Source organism: Agelaius tricolor, unplaced genomic scaffold, assembly GCF_023055355.1.
Source record: "Agelaius tricolor isolate 1412-34295 unplaced genomic scaffold, bAgeTri1.0.p SCAF_2, whole genome shotgun sequence".
Lineage (NCBI taxonomy): Eukaryota > Metazoa > Chordata > Aves > Passeriformes > Icteridae > Agelaius > Agelaius tricolor.
Genome location: NW_027269262.1, coordinates 83,014,274 through 83,036,146, shown reverse-complemented (window position 1 = coordinate 83,036,146; position 21,873 = coordinate 83,014,274). Strand labels below are relative to the sequence as shown.

The 21,873-nt window shown below is 40.4% G+C and overlaps 1 protein-coding gene across 6 annotated transcripts in view; it reads right to left on the bottom strand.

The window, feature by feature from the left end:
* COL14A1 (collagen type XIV alpha 1 chain) overlaps nucleotides 1-14,429 on the bottom strand; it is a 114,193-nt gene extending 99,764 nt beyond the window's left edge. For 3 of the 6 annotated variants that reach the window (XM_071421714.1, XM_071421716.1, XM_071421717.1), the window contains exons 1-5: nucleotides 14,280-14,427; nucleotides 10,963-11,084; nucleotides 5,233-5,349; nucleotides 4,005-4,148; nucleotides 874-960 (exon numbers count right to left, since the gene is read on the bottom strand). In XM_071421714.1, coding sequence (XP_071277815.1) covers nucleotides 874-960; nucleotides 4,005-4,148; nucleotides 5,233-5,349; nucleotides 10,963-11,050 — 436 coding nt within the window. In that variant the 5' untranslated portion in view covers nucleotides 11,051-11,084; nucleotides 14,280-14,427. Of the gene's footprint in view, nucleotides 1-873; nucleotides 961-4,004; nucleotides 4,149-5,232; nucleotides 5,350-10,962; nucleotides 11,085-13,410; nucleotides 13,707-14,279 lie in introns of those variants that run through there. The other 3 variants (XR_011678389.1, XM_071421715.1, XM_071421718.1) reach the window with 3 other exon arrangements.
* Nucleotides 14,430-21,873: the final 7,444 nt, after the last annotated feature.

Here is a 21,873-nt window from a genome sequence, read left to right as displayed (position 1 = left end):
AGAAAAATTTGTGTGGGCTTCAAGGAGTTTTGGGTGAGGTCTTTGACACTTTCATTACTGGAGACAGATTTATATGGAAGGGGAAAATGGGATCCTTGAAACGGTCTGGTTTATTCACAGAGAGACTATTTAAGGTCATACCAAGCTCTTCTTGTTCTATATACCATAAATAACCACTGAAGGGAATAATTACTGTTGGGGCTACTTCATAAAGAAGATGCTATTTGAATTTTAAAATAACAGGAAATAGAGATGCATATTAAGCTTGAAATAGATTTTCATCCATACTAGACAAACTTCTCATGGCAAGCAGTATCACATTTCACCAGAAGATTGGCTCCTTGCAACAGGGCAAAATTAACTCCTTTTTTTTCCCCTCCCTCAAAATGTTTCAAGTGTTTTCATATATACAACCTATACTAGGCCAGACATATCAAGTTATTATGTGGTTAATTACACAATAGTATTAATTTGGTGGGAATTAATACTGTCAGTCTGTCTTAAAGCCAAGACAAGAAGAAGTTATTACACACACACACACCTGCATGATTCTTCCACAACTCAAAGTGCACCCAGTGGGGAAATACAAGCAGCTTTTAATATTATCTAAAATTATTTTTTAATATTTTTTATCTATTCATGATGACATTTAGGACTTTATAAAAAAGAGAAGCAAAACACAGATATAAAAGCAATACCTCTGTAGCAACTCCAATATTTCTGAAAATACTGTTTTTTTCCCCTCTATTTAATTTAACCCTGGGAACCAGATTTAAAGTACTGACTAACAGAAAATCTCTACAGTGGCCAAGTTAAATAAATAAGTTGATTATATTCAGAATATCATATAAGTCATATGTGTTATGATCTGACCTTCCGGAGCTGGTTTACTCGCATTTGTTTTTTCTGGATCCTTCACCTTGGATTTACTTGTGTCTTTTCTTCTCTCTATGTCTTTAACTGTAAAGTAAGGGGGAAAATCAATTAATCTAGAAACAAGGCAGTTAGAAGCATGTAATTTTCTTCTTCCTGGTAAAGTAGGTGCACAGAGCATCTGAAGATATGTTTAGGTAATGAGTTACTGTTTCTGTGTTTTCCCTCCCTCCCTTTACATTTATTATTTTCATGGCTCTTTCACCATTCTATCATCATTAAAGATCTCAAAACTGACTCTCTCTACACACGAGAGTCCAAATAGTGACATCCCATGCAGACAAGATCCCACACTGGAAATATAGTCCAGAAAATTGGCAAAGCTAGCTGGGAAAAGTCCAGCATTGCAAAGTTCCCCTCCAAGTCAGTCAACACAAAAGCACATAAGCCAGCTGTTACATTGTCCTCTTTACAGAATCAGCTTAGATCTCACGCCCAAATCTGTAGTCAGGGCACCAAATACTTCCAGGAGTGCAAGGTTGCTCCAGAGCTGAGACTTTGACAGTTTCCCATTCCACAAGTGGGTGGGATACCTCCCTTACTCCAACCTCTCACAACAGCCAAGCAGAACCCAATTTGATTAGCAATTCCTAACATTACATTAGTAGCCAGTAGTGCTCTACTAATAGTCTGAAAGGTTCTGACAAAGTCATTGCTAAAGTCACGTATTGGGAAGAAAAAGCCCCTCCAGAATTTTCTTGGAATGCTCATTGGTATCCACACTCCAGCTGTCTGCAAGAGCCAGGAAAAGCTTAAAACAATGAAGCTGAGAATATCTTCCACAGAAGAATAAAATTCTACTCCAATTACACTTCTTAGTTTATGTAAAATTGGATTATGACTGACATTCATCCAAGCAGGCACTGATCCTCAGCCAGGACCAAAGTCTCTCTGTGCTACATCATTCAAAAAAACATTGTGAGGGCATGAAAGGAGGTTATCGGTCTCTTGACTATGTAAGAGAGACAGTGAAAATTGTTGTATACATTAGTGGAACCCAAAGTCAAAAGGACTTCACTAATCTTCCCAATCTTTTGTGGAATATCTGAATCAACCAGGAGTGTTCCAAGTTCCAATCCAAAATATAATCACAAGACTAAGTTCTAAGGAAGACAACGAGCTGACAAACATCTGAATGTGATTTTCTCAGTATGACAACCCTTTGCAGAGCCTACAGTGCTCACACTCCTACAGAGGTGAGAACAAAAAACCTGAAACTTTGACTCCTCTCCTTTCTAAGATAGCACGTGTGACTATGTATGACTTCTGCCTTTAGCAAACAATTGTGTAACTGATTTGGTAACTGATTTGGGAGCAAATTCAAGTTCACAAGTTTGCTGAGGAGCCAGCTTTTACCAAGGCAGATCTTGGTTATTAGCTGAGTTACAGAATGCCATAACAACACCAGGTCTTAGTCAGAAGTCTGTGTTTAATCCTTAACTGAACAAGACTCTGATTAAAACAAGAGGTGAAATACCAGGAAAAATATCAGCCAAAAGGGATGCTGCTGCTTATCCTTCTGGGAGCATTCCTTTGAAAAAAGCCCAAGAGCAAAACCAACTAGCTGGCCTCCCCTAATGCTAGAGCTATTGAGGGGCAAGTCTCCAGAGAAAATGATACAAAAGTCTGAAAATGTTCAAAGAAGACAAGTCAGTCACATCCTGACAGATTTCTGGATTTGGGCACTGTCATAATTCTAACCACATAGGAAGAGGCAAGACAGCAGTTTTACTCCAATATTTACACAGACAAAGATTTTATCTAGTACATGATCTTAGTTCATTAAATGCTATGTATTAGAATAAGAATGCATCCCTTGCTATATAAAAAGAAATATTCTTTTTACAATAAAATTTTACTGTAAGCTTGAGAATTCTTAGTACATCAGTTACAACTTCAGAGCATTAAAACCATACTTCCAATGCACTAAGCCAGATGATATTCCCAAAACTCTTTATATATTTGACCTTTTTTCATCTCAAGAATTAGTGGCCACATGTCAGACTACAAGGAAAAAAAAAACCCTATGATAAAGGAGAGAAAAAAAAGGATTTGTACATATGCTGTATCTGCATTCTTTACTAATGAAAGGCATCATGCTTTTAAATGAAACTCCAGCCTGAAGTGCAGCAAAGAGAGTATACTAAATAGAACATAATCCCCATATCCTTAAATCGTGTTGCCAGCTCTACTTTTCCTAAATGCCATTTCAAAAACAGCTACACCTAATATTATAGAATTTGCTGTTGCCTTCTGTGGGCTTCTCTTTAATGCTAAAGTAATCTGTGGTTTTGTGGGTTTCCTAACCAGGACAGAACTTAAGGTAGTAAATACACAGTTGTAGTGGTTAAAAGCTAAAAGGACTTGGATACACACCACATCAAGTACTCAGCATATTTTATCTTGTGCTGGTTTTAAAAGAAAGGTAGCTTGGCAAAGACAGTGAGGAAAATTTAGCATCAGAGAATTCATTAGGCTTTCAACTATACTCCTGCACTGCCACATTATTAACCAAATCTCCACCAAGCATATTTAAAACATTTAACATGAAGATCAAGATAAATCAGATAGAATGTGTATATACCACTATGATACAGATATTGAAAGCATGTCTTCATCATATAAAAAATTAAGTTTGTAAATATATTTGACAGCTGAAGACCATCAAGAAATCAGCCTTTCATACTACTGAACTAGCATCTAGTAGCCAGTTGGAAGAGCTATAACGCTGTTTTAATAAAAGGGAAATTTTTAATGTATCAGAATATAGCATTTTATTTCTACTAATTGAAGATTCTTTTTATGAAATACCAGCCAATTTCCTAATGAAACAAGGAAGAAAGGGATACCAATCCAATGGAAACAAAGAGCCCAATGCAAGAACATGCTATGCAATTAATTCAGGCCTCTACCTATACTTACACCAGTTAAATACATGGCTTTGATTTTCCTTCCACCACAAAAAAAACTGGTTTTTCCATCATTCCCCTTTGTGTAAGACTTGTTACCATTTCAGAAGTTGCATTAAATATCTGATACATTCTGTATGTCAGCCATAAAGAGACACGTACTTCTGAACTGGCCTTGCGCTGGCTTACTCTCCTTGTCTTCACTGAATGCAATGATCTGAAGGGCATAATTTTGATCTGGAATGAGACCTTGAATAATTGCTTTGGTTGCAGTATTTTGAAGAATTAATTGGTTTGTTTTTCCACCTATAGGAGAAAAGACAAAAAACCAACAAATACATAACTTTGTTTGCTTTTCTTATAGTACCATAAACGTAATGACTTAAAAATATGACCTAAGCATTTCCACTTTACCCACTTTTGGGACTATCCATACAGCCAGGCCAGAGAACATCCCAGAAAAGAAACAAAATAGGCAGTCTAACCAGTTTTCTTAAACACAAACACTCTTAAGATCAGCATTTATATCTGGGCCTCATGAAACAGCCATGGTGTCCAGCAAAATCATTAAGAAAAAGGGAAACAATTTACAAAATCTGCCAAGTTTGGTAACATCATACCAACAGGCTTTTCCTCTGTGATTGGCTGCCAGTTCGGACCCTGTCATACTCACATCACCTCTGAATACTTGCTTTGCCAACTTTCTTTGGGCTAGGAAATTCTCATGTATAAATACAAATATTGAACAAATAAATACTTGTTATTGAACAAGTAAATACAAATATTTATATGTCCATTTACATATAAAGATTGCATGCCAATATATATACAAAGATGTATTTTAACCATATGTTAAAGCAGTTTCTGTTCTAAATTTAATTTTAAATGTACAGAAGTAGGACCTTTATAGCTCTATACAGCCACTTTGGTATCTACCTTTTCAAGTTTTCATTCAAAAAACTTTGAAAGATTACTTGTTTTCTTAATTCTTTTCCTGACAGCTCACTAAGGGATAAGGGACAAGGAGATCCACCTTGAAGGCTGACTGAATTAGGATTCCAATACTTTCCCCTGAACAATTCCTAGAATTCCTTACACCCCACTGGAAGAAAGGTAGAGACAGATGATCAATGACAATTCCCAAAGACTACACATGAAGCATAACTAGCATGGACCCACCTCTGCTACCTCAAGCATTTGATTCCCATTTTCTGTGCCTGACCACCCTCTAGTGAAATTAATCTCTCTTCTGTTGACCAGCCAGTACTTCATTACCCAAAGCTTGCTCACAATTTCTTCAATTAGTGGAGAATGACACTAAACTCTGAAAACCTTTTATGCCTTAGGAAGACAGTACTTTTACCTCAAAAGAGAACATACAGACTTTTACCTGAACTTGGAGTGACAAGAAGTTTATATCCAGTGAATTGCCCTTTGGGGGCTTTCCAAGAGATCTGTACACTGTCAGGACCCACTACATTATATCTTAGCCTTGTTGGTGGGGATACTGCAAGTTCGGAAAGAAAACAACATTTTAAATTCAAATAAAGACGAACCAATTTTAAACAAAAATAAACACATATAGGAAGACAACACAAAATTGTAATGGTAAAGGATGCAAGTTATTTAAAATGTCACATACATCAGTTTATTAGTTTGCAAAATGACATCCCCAAGTGCACTACTTCCCTCAGACAGACCTTTTATTTATCTCTTTACAAAACAAACTAAACAACCTAACAGCAGTGGACAGAAAGACAAACAGTGTTAGATGTTAAGACACTAGTTTAGCAGGCAAAGCTGGTGATAAAAATGCTCTTTGTTAATATATGGGAATTAAAATTGCTCTCTTTCTTACACTGGCAATATGCATAACCTACACTCCTTTACCTCTCATTATTGTGGGCATTTCCCAACATTTAATGTCACCCAGGGCCAAATTTTCAAATCCTTGTGAGGAAAGAATAACCAAGAGAAAAGACAGGTGTGCACAAGGCAAAGGGAACATCAGCTGCCCAATTTGCAAACCTGGCTAAAGCAGCACAAAGCTTTGCAGCTGCAAACACTGCTTCAGTCTCATCAAGACTAGCAGACATGCACAGGCCAGTCAAGACTTAGGGGCAATCTGGATGGTAAGTAAAATTTGGCTTCTATTTATATTGTGATGTCACCCAGGATTCAAACTGAAGCAGCAGGAGAAATGAAGAAAAGCATAAAGTGATTGAAAAAGAGGCAAATATCAATGAAGCAAAGCACACAAGAACAAATAGAGAAACTGTCCCATGTTGTTGCCATACTATTAGCAACTTTGTGTCTCTGCACATAAATGAGTTTTTCACAGGTTTACATCCCACTGCTCAAACTCCACTGATGCTGGACCACACTCTACAAAACCTTTCCACTCTGCTTTGGGGAGGCACATCCCCTCTTCACTGGAGAACTGCAGCAGAGCACCTGGCAGGGCAGAATGGCTGTCAACAATGGGAAATCTTCATACAGTTGAATAGATTTGGCTCACAGAGAACAAACTGATCTACAGGGAAAGGCAGCCAGGGAAGTTACTTGCAGGCTGAATGACAGAAGGGCTAGAAAATCTTTAACACCTCCAACCTTATTCCTCCTCTTCCCATTGTCTCCACAGTGCCCTGAACAGTCTCCATCATTTTCCAAGTCCTTGGTGCCTTTGCCACTACATCTTAAAGTTTCTGTTAGTAAGTCTAAGAAATCAGGGAAATTAATCTGAAGCAGGCAAGTGGCAATTTCTTTTCCCTAGGGCTAAGATTGCTCTTAATTGACTAGGCTCATGCCCACAGTTTTTTGGTCCTTTAGATAACATAAACCAACAGTATCATGATATTTCTGAGATTTAGGGATTACAGCACATGGAGTGTCTGAGTCAACAGGCAGAATGTGCTGGCCAACAATTTCTGGCCTCTCCATTTGACCTGCTACAGCCAATGCAGCTCTGGCACCAGTAGCAGCCAAAGACCTGTCCTGAACCAATAACTTTTTCCTACATGCTACTTTTTCCAGGAGCTTGGGGGAAGAAAAAAGGAAAAAGGCATGCTGTATTTTTTTGAGATTCAGGGGTGCATGTTTTTTCATGTCATCTACTCTTAAATACATTTTGGATCTTAGAAGTAAGAATTTGGAGGTTCAATGCAAGGGATACATTCCCTTGCATCCCATCTCTCATTCCCTAAGTGGCAGTTTTGTCAGGCCAAGGGCAGGTTCTGCAGTTCTCCTCCTTGAGGAGAACTGAAACTTGACACCAGAACACAGAAAAGAAAGTACATGAGTACCAAGAACAGCTTATCAACACCTGTGCATTCTCAAAGCCCTCAGAGAACAAGCTCAAGAAGAGAGGCAAGGGGACAGAAACAGCAAGCAGCACATGAGCTCCACACACTCAAAGCTGCTCTGATTGGCAGCACTGGGCTCACACCCAACCCAAGCATTTCCTTGGTTTCTGGGCTCAATCTTGTCAGACCTCATCTTCAGTCTGCCTGTCACCTCCCTGAAGTTTAGAAAGAAAGAGGCTGCGAGCAAGATCACAGTGTGTGTTTGCAGTGATTCCTGTGTGCAGGAATCACTGCAAATACAACATCAGTTCTTTGAAAATTTGGCCCTCATACTGCAAAATGTTTTGCTAGGCAGGTTTCAGCAAGAACATTCAGCATGCTATAATTGTAAAAATATGACAGAGACTATGGCAAAAAGTTTTCAAAGCCAAGCAGACTGTAATTATGGAATACAGCTTTTAATTCATTCTCAAGAGTCATTGTGTCTTTCAGCTACACATAAATCACAATAAATTGGGGCTGAATGAACATGAGTGACAAATCATACCTAGAAGTTTGCAAAAATACAATTACTTTTATTATTTTGCCTCAGAAGTAGAAAATAAAATTTTAAATAATGGCTGCATGCAAGCGTGAAAATGCTGCAGATTTTACTGGGATTAAGTGGTAAATTTGTATGGGGATTAAGAAGCAGAGCAGAGAGCAACAAAGTAACATCAAAGATTGACCAAAAAAACCCCCAATCATGTCTTAGAATTTCAGAGCTCACTTTGTCTGCCATCTTCCTTTCCCATCATTTCTTTCCATCCTACTTTCAACTTGACTATTTATGAAAGCACCTTCTAACAAAGAAGCATAGTTCTGGCATAACTGCTATTAGCCATCACCAAAACAGATAAATGTATGAGCCCATAAAAAACAATCACAGACCTTACAAGCAAAGAAGGACACAATCACCAGTTTTTTCTGTATACTACAGAGTTACAATGTGAAAGACTAGAAAAGGGGTGCCAGAATAGTCTTTACATAACTGGTCAATTTTCACTGGGTTCTTTTTGTATCAAAGGCAGTAGTGCAGTGGAAGGAACATTCCCATACAGCAATGAACCATAAGAAAGAAAATAATTATTCAGTAGGCAGATAATCAACTGTGTCTTAGTTGTGCAAAGACTAACGTTCTGGCATAGAAAAGTACATATAGCTAAGGAAGTTAAAAATCTAGCACTCAAACAGACAAAAAAATATTGATGGGAATTACTACACATACACCAACCTGAAGAGGATATCTTTATTTCTTTGGGCCTTTATTGTCTGTGGAACAAAATCTCACTTCTTGCAGAAAGGAAAAAAAATCAATCCAAGCTGAGTCAGTTAACTGATAAAAAATCAGTAGCTAGATCTCGTTAAGTGGTTTTACAGGAATGCAAAAGAGAATGGCTGTCAGCAACATTAGAGCAGTCACCCAAAAGAAAACTGACAAGTTCAAGGCTTTGGTTTATGCCACCAGGTAAATAAGCACTCCAAACACGTAACTCTTACAGACAACTAGGGAAGGAATGTTTTCAACTCTTACTGTAAAGGAAAAATACAATAAATTTCTTATGGACAATTCTCCAAGACATCCAATAGTCTAAGTTTGGATACTAACTAAATATTGTGGCTTTCTATTCACTGTTGTCATAAGAATGGAATAAGTTAATATGCACTGCAGTTACTTAGCAATTACAGTAGTAACACATGAAAATTATTGCTACACAAAGAAAACCCATCTTTAAATACAGAAAAACTCTCAAAGCAAGTTACTTCATGGATAAATGAAAAATTCTCAACTGGTTTTCTTGCCCAGCACTAATCATGTACTATATAAGAACATAAGAATACAAAATATGTTATTTATACACTATATTGAATGGGGAAGAAACAGCAGAGCTGAAAAAATAATTGTTGTTGAGTCAAAACCAAACAGTGCTATGTGACACAGTGAGATACAACCACATAGCTCCTCTGAAGGGATAATTTGTAGCTTCAGGCACGTTGGCTTCAGCCTCACAAACATATTCTCCTTTCCAAGAAGTCACATTACACACCTTTACCTGAGTGTCTTTGCCAAAGGAAGGAAACACAAGCTGGAACTAATGCCAGCTCTTCCTACATGTTGGCAGAGTGTACAGTTGATTAAAACAGACAAACAAATGGTATAAAATTGTAAATAGTTTGCCAGCTGCATGAAGAGCTTACTTCAAGAGGTGGCAACCTTGACAAAAAGAATTTGAGAAACTCCTTATTACTTTTAGTATACCAAGAGATTTTTTTCTGTGAACATGGAATAGAGACTTCATATCACCTAATTCAATAGAATAACAGTCGTGTTGGGCTAAGGCAATGGTGCACTTAGCTTAATATCCCACTGCTGACAGCATTCCATAGCTGATGCTTGCTGAAAGAGTCTAAGAACAAGGGAAGTATTGTTCTTTATTCATCAAGTACACCAACTCTAGCTTCTGTTAGGGTGATTACTGTGGAAAAAAACCCTCTGACCTTCATTTCATTGTATTGGTATTAAAGGGAGAACACTCTCCGACTATAACTGATGGAATCAAAGTTTTTAAAAAGTGGAGAAGAATAGTTTTCCAAGATCAAGGAATTTTGCAAAACTTTCTGGAGGTGGACCTCAACCCCCAGACCTGTTTTGCAAATCTTAACCATATGTATTAGGACTGAAATACAGAGAAAAGACTAACCATATGCTTTGCTTTATTGGCTCATTAAGTCACAAACATTCTGGACCTAATTTCTGACCAGAATGATGCACTGAACATTGGGAACATACATTTCTTGATTCACCTCACATCGCCGACATCATACATTACAGCTTACACGTGTCCCCCAGTTCTGGGAGAGGCTTGTAAAATGCTCACAGATTTCCAAACATCCAGGAGTGCATGCTTCCCCAGCACTCAAGTGCCACGCAGACTGGACAACACTGCTAGTTGCATTGTCATCATTTTGAAAGCCTCACGTTGCCAAGAGTTTCCAAATGTCCTCATGAATAATACATTACACAAATCTCTTTAAAAGACCCCAGGATACAATTCTGCTCCTGGTTATGCCCATGCAATCTCATATCAAAGGGATTACATAAAACTAAAGTTGAGAGAAAAGCCTTTCTTTAGAAATCATAAAAACTCATTGGTATTCTTCCTCCCTCCTTCCCCAAGCAATAGGATACATTTTCTCTAGCAGTCAAGCCACTGTCAATACAATCCAACAAGTATGTAAGCCTAACAATCCCAGCAGTATCCTTTAATATTCACAAAGGAGATTTTAATTTTAAAAACTGCAGAAGTAGTCTGTGACATTTAACAGATCTGTGCAATATGGAATGATATAAGCACTACAACAGCTACTGTTCCAAAACATACATATTCCATTCAAGATAAAAAACATACATATTCCATGCAAGCTTTACATCACAGCTGATCCTTCAAATTTGCTTGATTACATAGAGGACAATAAGACCAATTTCTGATAAGTACTTTCATGTAAACAGGAGTAAAAACATGTTGTGTATAATTCATTTTGAGACATATGAATTTGCACAAATATTTATGCTATTTGAGATACTAGGTTCAAAGAGCACACATGAAGATGTAATTCTACTCCCACCTGCTCCCCGAGCTCAGCAGCAAAATTCCTGCCTAATTTCAGTATTACTGGATTCACATCCTACTAAGGAGGAAGTAACACTTGCATTTGGAATAAAAAGTCTATTTCTGCACCTCAGAGTGAAAAACTCCACCTTCTTGTTTGTGACTCACCTTGACCCTGGACATCACTGATGAAAAAAGGTGTGATGGCTAAGAAAGCCAAGAGAAAACAGTTCCGTATCTCGTATCGACACAGCATCTTCCTCCCCTCAATACACACAGTATCAGCAGGTCTGAAAACACATGGAACAAAAAGACTTACTGAACAGGCAAAGAGAAGCCATCCACTTTAATGAAAATTGTGGGGAAATTCTGAATTTAATTAAACAAACAAAAAAAAACCCCAAGCAAACAAAACAAACAAACAACAAGGAGTTTACCACAGACATCAGTGGAGACAAATTTTCCTGGCAGTAGTTTTATGACCAAAGCACATTTTACCTGAAAGGGACAAAGAACCCCACTTGGGCTACTCAACAGTTTTGAAAACTTGGCCCACACAAAAAGGAACTGTAAATTCTTTGCTGATCATACACAAGCATTGGAAATAAAGCTATAGATAATAACAAAGTACAGTGTATATTTCTACACAATCCAGTTTTGTAAGAACCTTATCAAGGTATCTGTGGCAAAGAACTCTGAAGCTTTTTTTAAAAGGCAGAACTTTGTTCTGAAGGAACTCACATCCTCTTCCCATTGTCCATTTTCCTTTTTCTACTTTATTCAGCTTATCCTGTGCTCTCTGTTGTAGTGCCTGCACCTACAGTAGGTAGTATCATGGTCAAAACCATTTACACTAACTTGACCAGTTGGGAGAAATCAACACTTTAGAATGCAGCAATATATGAACACTAAAGGTAGTCCTAGGTGAACTAGCTAGGTTACAGGAAATAATTCTGGTTCCAAAGAGCAAGTTTCAGAGTGAGTAATTTACCTGACCACAGAAGTTAGCTTAAAAACAGTACCAATCTCAAGATACAGCCTAGCACCATACTTATAAGGATTTCTCTTTCACTCAACTTTACAGCACTAGTTTTAGTCAATTTTCTGGGGCAAGAAGATGATTTTTTGCTGTCCTCACCTGTTAAAATTCTACAGGATAAGCAAATTAAGATAATTAATAGTAGATTTCTTGCAGGCAGCAAAGAGGATTTGAAGGTTTACTTGGGTAAATTCTGGTTTATGTATTTCTGTTTTGTAGGTTTCTCACATTTACCTCCTCTGTCATTTTCTTGAATAGTCCTGATATACCATCACTGTATTTGCCTTCCATGTTTTCCTTCTCTTGAAGGCACATGGCAAGTGGTTCATCCACTATCTAATATAAAAAGCAGACTGAAATACGTCAATCATTATTAAACATAAGAGGATAAGACCTACATCCTCTTCTCTCTCTGAGCATTTGCAAGCTGCTATAGCTTTACCAGTAGGACAACTACAGTCCTATAGTTGGTAGGTCTACTGTCACAAATACCAGTCATGAATGCTTGATACAACTCCTAGAAATATATACATTGTAAATTCCATCTCCAAAGGAGGTTATCGAAGTTTTAACCATACTATCAACAAATTTCACATTACTTAAACATATATTTTGAATCCATCTCTCATAGTATAAATCTCTCAAGACAGAGGAAAATACCTAGAACCCACATCAAAGATTTGCACCAAGAACATATATTGCTATGCAGAGTTCTTAGACTCATCCTCCAGATAGAATTCAGAAACCTGTGCAAAGTTCCCAGGTTTCCTACCACATGAACCAAAGTGTCAAACACTCAAGGACTAGGCAGCTGTCAGTGACAGGCAATAGGAAGAACAGAGAGTATCTCAAAACACGGCTGAAATCCATCTCTTGTGTATCTCATGTTGGGTATTGATGCTTCTCTCCTCACTCAGGAATACAATCTGGATCAAGTAAACAAAGACTCTCCAAGCAACTTATTCTTCCAGGCAGTTACCACTGATGATGTGTGAATTGCCTCCCATAATAACCCAGACATTAAAATATTCACTCACAGTGGTGGCTGAATTCCCCATCTGCTACATTTAATATAACCCTTCCTCCAAAGCAAGAGCTATAAATACTAACTGACCGATAATCCTGTGTTAGAAACATTCTCTACTGCTGCTTTAATAGAAAAGCCAGAGAAATGAGATTTATTGGAATAGACATAACTGTTGCTGGATGAGCTACACACAAGTTCATCTCTGCAATGATCCGCACGTCAGGGTTCACTAAACCAGGAAAGGAAACCCCCGTCTGCAGCCACCTTGTGGCTGACATTGTGTGGGACTAAAAACAAATATCGTATTCCTTCTGCTCTTTATATATTTCACCTTTTAGTAAGTATGTGGTAAATGAGTTATCTGGCAGACTAGCGCTAGGAGCAGACACCAAGCAAGCCAAGAACCCTGCCCTGAGGTGAGCCCCGCTCCCCGGAGCATCTCTCCCAGCTGGGCTCCAGGACTCCTGGCACGGACCTGGCCACAGGGCACCTTCTCCTGAGGGAAGGACGCACCCTCGAGAGCTCACAGGGGGACAAACGCGCCACACACCTTCGTTCTCCGCCCTGCCCTGGCTCCGCGCACCCAGCCCAGGGGAGGAGGCTGAGCACAGTCCCCGGGATGGGCAGGTCACTCAGGGATTTCCCCTGTCTCGGTGTCTCGTTCCGGACCGGCGCTCCCGTTCGATGTCACGCTGGGCCAAGCCGGAGCGCGACCTGCCCCGGCCCCGCAGGGGGAGGCGGCGGAGGGGACGGGGACCGCGCTCTCCCGCTCGCCTCTCCACAGCCCCGCAGCGTGGGGCCAGGGGGCCGCGGCTCACAGGCTCCGCTCCTGACCCCCGACTCCTTTCCGGGGGCTCCCCACCACCAGCACGCACCCGTGTGAAAGCGAGCGCCCCCGCCCCGGGTTAAGGGAGGGACCGCGGGGAGCTCGCTGCCTCCGCCGGAGCCCGTGAGAGCCAGGGGCTGCCGGCAGCGAGCGGGGACCCGGCGGGGACGCGCTCGCCAGCCCGGGCAGCTCCGCGCAGAAAGCGCCGCGCGGGGCCGGGGTGGAGCGACTGCCCCGACGCTGCGCGGAGCGGAGGGAGAGAGGGAGAGAGGGAGGAGGCAGCCGCGGCGGGACCCGGGCAGCAGCCAGGGTCTCCGCCACAGCAACAGTGAGACTGATGGGGTTTAATTACTATCAGCTATCAAAGTAAGGCCTTTGCAGGGGGTTTCCTAAAGGGGTTTCCCCGTCCGAGCCTGACCTCGCCCCTTCCAGTCCTCCATCTCCTCCTCCCTCGCCCCATCCTCCCTCCGGCGCTCCGGTCCTGCCGCCGCGGAGGTGGCCGGGCAGGTTGATGGGAAGCTCTTCGGTCCTGCCTCGACCCCCCGCCCGCCTGGCCCCTGCCCTCGAGGGGTCGAAGCGCAGCGCACACCGACCTGTGCGGGCATCAGCCGGGGAGGGGCCGGCGGGGAGCGGCCGCTCCTTTTCACGCGTGGCCGCGGGTGCTGAGCCGGCTGCGGGAGAGCCGCTTCCCTCCCCGCTGGCCGCTCCGCATCTGATAAGGCGAAAGGGGAGAGAAAGGAGGCGGGCAATTATAAAGCAGAAGGTGGAAAGAAGGGGGGGAGGGAAGAGGCATAGGCGATGTCTGAGATCCCACCCTCCGCCCCCGAGCCCGATCCCCGCGGCGGGGGCGCGGCCAGGTGCGCGGGAGGCAGGGCCGGGGAGCACGGGCAGCGTTCCATGGGCAGGTGCTGGGCTTGCCAGGGTCCTCGGTATTCTGGGTTTGCTATGTGTTAACTCATTTTTCTCTCTCCAAAGTTCCTTATTCACTTAGTTTATTAATTATTTTGAAGCTGCCTCCTTTGCAGTACGGCTTGGAATGCAAGTGTTCCCCACGCCAGCTATTGAGATGTGTGGATTAGTGACTCATTGGGGAAAAATTTATATAAAAGTGTTCCAACACTTTTCTGGCTTAGTTTAAACCTTGATTAAAAGTGTTGTAGTACATACCTACATTTTTTGCCATATGGATAGACACTGCAGTAGTATGTGGAATTGCAGAATCTATATTCTATATTTCCAGAGAAATATTAGTTGCCCTGCTGTATAGCCTACTGAATTTACAATTAAGGCTACTATTCACAAAGTCTGTAAGTCCTGAGAATTTAAGAGGTGAATGAAAATATTCATTACAACATGCCTGGTCATCTGTATAAAATTACAAATGAAATCACTGAAGAAGTTAAGAATCAGTCACAGGTGATACAGAGATGTGCATACTTTCTTAATGTGAGTAGGGGCCCCTTCTAGGGGAGGAGAAGGCAGTGAGTCACAGGGAGATGACTGTGACTAAGTGTAAAGCAGGACCTTCTGTTGCTGAGTAGGATTCCCAGTCCTGCAGATTCTTGTCCAAATTCATAGTGCATGAATGTCTTTCCAGTTAAACTGCAGAAGTGTTTGAGCTTTAAAGGAACTCTTTAAGTTTAGTTGTTTTCTATAGCAAAGGTTCAAATGCATTCCTAGATCTAAAAAGCATCTACCAGATTCCTAGATTTTGTCATGTGCAGTTATTCTACTGCACTGCCACCTGTGTGCAACAGCCAACACACATACCAGTCAAGAAGAGCAGCTTGCAAGATAAAAATTCCTCTGAAAGAAAAAGGTGTTCAGGTCATTGATGTTAACTATGATACAGTTTGTACCTCTTTCCATCCCTAATTTATGTATTTAGCTAAACAGTAATAAATTTATGTATTTAGCTAAACAGTAATAGCCAGAAGAACAAGAAACTGCTCATAGAATCAGAATTATAGAATATGCTGAATTGGAAGGGGTCCATCAGGATCATCAAGTCCATCTCCCAGCCCTGTGCAGGACTCCTCAAGACTCACACCATGTGCCCAAGAGCATTGTCCAAATGCTTCTTGAATTCCATCAGACTCAGTGCTGTGACGACTTCCTTGGGGAGCCTATTCCTGTACCCAACCACCCTGCAGGTAAAAAAACCTTTTCCTGATATCCAACTTAAACCTCTCCTAACTCAACTCCAGGCCATTCCCTTGGGCCCTTCACTGGTCACAAGAGTGAAAACATCATTACTTGACCTTGCACTGATCCTCACAAGGAAATTGTAACTGCAGTGAGGTGCCCCCCCTCAATCTCCTTTTTTCCAGACAGAACAAACCAAGTGACCTTAGCTGTTCCTCATATGCCTTCCCCTCCAGAGCCTTCACCATCCTCATGGCCCTCCTTTATTACACTCTCTAATGTCTTAATGTCTTTTTTATGTTGTGGTGACCAAAACTGCCCCCAGCAGTCGAGGTGAGGCTGCCCCAGAGCAGAGAAGAGCAGAACAATCCCCTCCCTTGCCCAGCTGCTGATGTTGTACCTGATGCCCTCCAGGACAGGGTTGGCCCTCCTGGCTGCCAGGCTGCCAGGGCACTGCTGGCTCATGTTCAACTTGCCATTGACCAGGACCCCCAGGATCCTTTTCCACAGCTCTGCTCTCCAGCCTCTCATTCCCCAGTCTGTACACACAGCCCCGTCCCAGATGCAGAATCTGGCACTTACCCTTGTTAAACTTCACAGCTGGTGATTGCTGAGCCCTTTAATTTGTGGAGGTCTCTGCAGGGCCTCTCTGCCCTCTAGGGAGTTGACAGCTCCTGCCAGTTCAGCATCTTCACCAAACTTATTTAGCATTCCCTTGAGTCCTGCATCCAGGTCCTTAATGAAGATGTTGAAGAGAACTGGGTCAAGGATGGAACCCCATGGAACCCCACTAGTGACAGTCACCAGTCTAACATCACCCCATTCACTACAACTCTTTTTGCCTCACCTGTGAGGTAGTAGCTTACCTATCACATAACTCAGTTATCCAGCTGTGTGCTGGACAATCCAGAAGGATTATGTGAGAGACAGTATCAAAGCTTTGATGAAGTCCAAAAATATTACATTTAGTGACTTCCCTTGATGGATCAGTCTAGATGCAGTGCTCCTGAAGATTCAGTAAATGTAGAGAGGTAAATCAACCCAATCCACAGTTGCTTGCTGGCTCAGGTATTTCAGGGTAGGACAAGGAAGAGCCTGCCAAGAGGAGAGTCTGGCTCCCTATCCTTGTCTTTCTTTTTTTTTCCCTCCTCCCAGATTTGTAATGTAGCATGCAAAGCCCATGAGCACCATCCTGTGGCTGCAGCTAGTTGGAGTATTGTGATCCAAACAAGACAGCTCTTGAGGAACCCACTGATGGGTAAATAAATTCTGTAACTCCTTGTATCCTTCAAATGTCTTTATACTTCAATTTTTGTCTGTTTGCATCAGAATTGGAATTAATACTTTAAGATTATGCAAAGTGTGTGCTTTCAGGTGTAACTTGGTCGATTTTATTCTCATATTCTTTTCCTCATTTATAACTATATTTTAACATAATTTGACCACTTTTAGAGCTAATGATGTTTATTACCATTAAGTTTACTCAGCTTTCTCTGGAAGGCACAATAGATCTCTTTGCATTATTCCAAGGAAGAACTAATATTCATAAGTTCAAGGTAAAAATTAAAAGGTAAGGTTCCTTGAAAGAGTTTGTATAATGTGCACATCTGGAAATAGAGTAAGAACACACTATGCTTAATATTAATGTACAGATGATTTACCAATGTTTCCTTCTTGTCTCCATTAAAAGCAAGCAAACAAACAAACAAACAAAAAACCTTTGAATTTTAAGAATTAATTTAACGATTGTGAATTTGCCACATAAATTTACTTTCCACTGTATTGAATTGGCCAAACCTCAGTGATTTCAAAAGAACAAGTATTTAAAGCCACCACATTTTAAAAGTATTCACAACAGCTATTATGAGGACCATTTTTTGCTTGGCTAGTGTAGATTACACAAAATTTCTATAAATAGGATTACATGGCAATGATGAAGGAAATACAGCTGGAAACAATTAATCCATTGCAAGAAAAGAATTAGTGCAGGCTCACGACCTCAGAATGAGCTGGCTGAATATCTCATGGTCTGATTAAACCAAGCAAGGGATCACCAGCAGCAGTACTTGTGCAAACTGAACAGAAACCAAAATAATGCATGGTTTTGGTCATTGTGGGGCAGAATTACACTGTAATTATCAATCCTTTTATTTTCCCATATCTCCTATTTTTTTTAAGATATACTTAGAATATTTCTCTTTTTTCATATACTAATGAATGCAATGTATATCATTTTTCACAAGATTTTAGAAATGAGAATGTCAAGTTTGGGGGATATTTTCAAATGGCAAATAATCAAAAACTAATCAGGTCTTGTATGTTTTTATTAAAATGATTATTGTATTCTTTTATTAAAATTGAAAAAATATGTTTTTAAAGCTAACTAGCCTTTTTAACTCCTAAACTAAAATATGGTTTCCTTTCCTTTCCTTACAAAGGAATTTATAATTTTAAATGTCCTTTCTCCTTCAACATCCAAAAGTTCCCATCACATCTAAAGATTTTGACTATGACACATCTATTTGAATGACTCAAACTAGTTCCTAGACCTAAAAACAATTCATAGATTTTTCTCCTTTTTTGTTATTAAAAGAACTCCATAACACAAAGACAGAGATAATACTTGAGGTGAAGTATAACTGACTTTTGCTCTACTCTACATTTTGTTAAATATAATGGAACATGTAATACTCTCTGAAAAGTGGTTTGCCAAGATCAGTCTGTCAACACTTGCAGTCATTAGGTGATCATTACTATGAAGTAAGCCAAGCACTGAGAGAGTAAAGAAGGACTTAGGACTGTATTCTGCCCAAATTAAAATAGAGAAAAAATATTTTAATTATGATGCACCTTCTTTAACATATTAGCCATGCATGCCTACTTTTTAATTTTTCTCTTCATTAGTTAAGAAAAATAGTTAAGGCAATTGTTTTGAGATATGAATATACAGTGAAATAACTTTTAGAAGGGCACTATCTTTTGTGAAGTTTTTTTTTTGTGGCTTTCTTTGTGCTACAACTATTTCTCTGATATCAACACCACAAGTAGGGCTTTCTACATATCTGTTTTTAGGCAGGAACAGTCAAAGTAGTCCAGCTTTGCTCCTTTATTTGTTGACATGTCTGATGAGTCATTTTCATTTCCTTGACAGATTTTTCCTTGTTACTTTCAGAGCTGTCAGCACTTTATTGAGCTGCTAGGTCTATTCATCTGAAGCTTATTACACATGAGTTAAATGAAAGGGATGCAGAAGAAACCAGATTGATGCCATGGCCATCAAAGTGTAAAAATTCATGTTTAGAATTGGTCCTGCTCCTCCAAACACACAGGAAAGAGAGCAAAACTGGGCAAAAGGATCATAGGGAAATGGAAAAAAGCCCCAAATATTATTCAATCATGTATTTTTCTGTTCTCTTCTCAGTATGAAGAAGGTAATGACAAGGTTAGGGTTTGTAAAGTTGGCTTTTCATTCTGCAGTCAAATTAGATCTCTTTATATTTCAGAGGTGAGGTTATCTGCTGTGTGTTTACACTTCCAGATCTCAGCCAGTTTCTGAGCCTTTCTCTGGCCAGGTCTGAAGAATAAATGTAGCTGTATGAGCCTGGCAACACAGTCAGGAGCTACTTTCATCCTTCTGAGCCTCTGACAAGTGCATCGTGTCAGATCCATTAGGGAGGGAGCTCAGCCACTTATTAAAGTCCATGAGCAGCAGGGAGGCTGAGTTCACCTTACTGAGATCCTGAAGGTGCAAATTCCTGCACCCACAACCTCCTCATAGCTGCAGTGAAAGGGCAGAGCATCAGAGAAGTGATGTTATCCTGTCTGACATGCTCACAGGACAGGAGCCCATCTTACCTCACTGGACAGGGAGGGCTCTTGTGTGCTCTTTCTCCCTCAGGCTGCAACAAGAAGGAGGGGTTTCCTTGTCTCTTGCTGGCAATGTTCTGGACTCAGCAGCATTATGCAGTATCACAGAGTCTTTGGAAGGCATCTGTGGAGAACATCAAGTCCAACTCCACCCTGTTAAATGAGGGTCACCTAGAGTGGATTCCCAAGGTCATGTCAGGTTGAGTTATGAGTATCTCCAAGAATGGAGACTCCACATCAACCCTGGGTGACCTACTCCAATGTTTTACCACCTTCACAATGAAGGGAAAAAAACTTGCCACAACACAAATATTTTCTTATGTTCAGATGGAATCAGCTTGATGCCTGCCACTCTAGGGCCTTTTCTGCAAAGTCAGTCAGCCACCAGTGTACTGGAGTCTGAGGTTATTCCTCCTGAAGGGCAGGAGCTTGCACATCCTTTTGCTGTATTTCACAATGTTCCTATTTTGCATTTCTCCAGCCTGGTGAGGGTGCTATAGATGGTAGCAGAACCATGGTTAGTCACTCCTCCCAGCTTTTTTGCTATCTGTGAACTTGTTCAAGGTGCACTTTCCACCATTGACCAGTCCAGTTATGAAGGGTCAAAGCAGTATTGGCTCTGGTATCAACCCCTGAGGCTCATCTCTGGTGACTGAGCTCCAGCTGGATTTCATGCTCCTAATCAGAACCCCTTGAGCCCAGAAATGCAGCCAATTTTTAGTTCATCTCACTGTCCACTCATCTGGTCCATGCCTCAGCAGTGTGTCTATAGGAAGTTATGGGAGAAAGCATTACTAAAGTTAAGATAAATACACTGCAGTCATTTGCTCCCAGACTACATGCTGAGACTTCATCAACCCTCCCAAGAGAGCTCTGCATCTGGTGGGTAGGGACACTGGGACACTGCCAGCATGGAGGAAGGCTGCCCTGAGTAAAGAGGAACAACCAGACTTTGTGAAGCTGGATCTCCCAGCAGCTGGAGATGGGTAGGTACAAATACATTAGCCTGGCAAAAGGTTTCACTGGATTAAGCTGCAGTGTGGATTGATTTGCAGCCCATCAATGGCACAGCTCAATGCAGTGAGGGGAGGATTCCCCCATATTTTACTGAATAAGCATAAGAGTTTCAGATTCTGGCTGTCTGTGCAAGAAATAACTTTCTTTGGAATGAGACTCTGGCTGAAATGTATATTTAAACCAGTAAGAGCTGGAAGCAAGACTGTGGTTGTCTCTGTAATAAATACCATAATTAATGAATGCAAGGGATGTATGGAACAAGAAAGAATTCCTTTCCAAATAGCACATATCTTCTATTACCTAAAAGAAACAGAGTTTCTTGTCTTTCTCCTACTGAGCTTCTGCACTGAATTCCTACACTGAACACCCTTGAACAATGTAATTATGCACCTCTGGTCTGCCTCACTCTAAGCACTTTTCTTGGAGACAAGTTTTACTTGAGGAACAAGATTTATAAAATGTTGTATACATGATGGTCTGGTTTTGCATTTTGTAGATTACTGAAAAACTGAATTTTCAGTTTTTCCAATTTGCAATTTTAAGAAAAGCATCTGTTCATTAGACTCTAAAAATAATTGTAGTTGTCTCCTAGAATAATATCACATAGCATTTTTTATGCCACTGAATAAATACACAAAACAAACTCATCTTTAAGATAGTATTTTATTTTTCTCAAATTTTTTATTCATTAAACTGTTTTATTTGTACAGTTTTCAACAGCCTGGTTTTCTTTGCTGCTTTTGTTTTTAGGGGTTTGAAGTGGATGATGAGAATCAGATGTTGGTACTTTGTTCCTCTACTCATTTTTAAGCATTAGAGTTGGAATTTTCAGGAATAGACTTAGTTTTCCAATATTTATTTAAGCATATGTTAGACATATAAAGTTATATTTCCATGAATAAAATACTGGATTTACCTTAGCAGAAACTTTATGAAAGAGAAATGGTCTTGAGATTTGTATTTGCCAAAGAAAAAGCAAAAGAAAAATTGGTAAAATTTTTTTGTAAAAAATCCTATCTTGTATTTTAGAGTAATTTTATACAAAAATGTGAACAGAGAAAAACCAAGAGAAATATTGATTTTTTTAATTTGCTGCAAACAGCTCAATAAAATCACCCCTACTCAAACACTCACTGAACAAATTCAGTATGCTTTCCA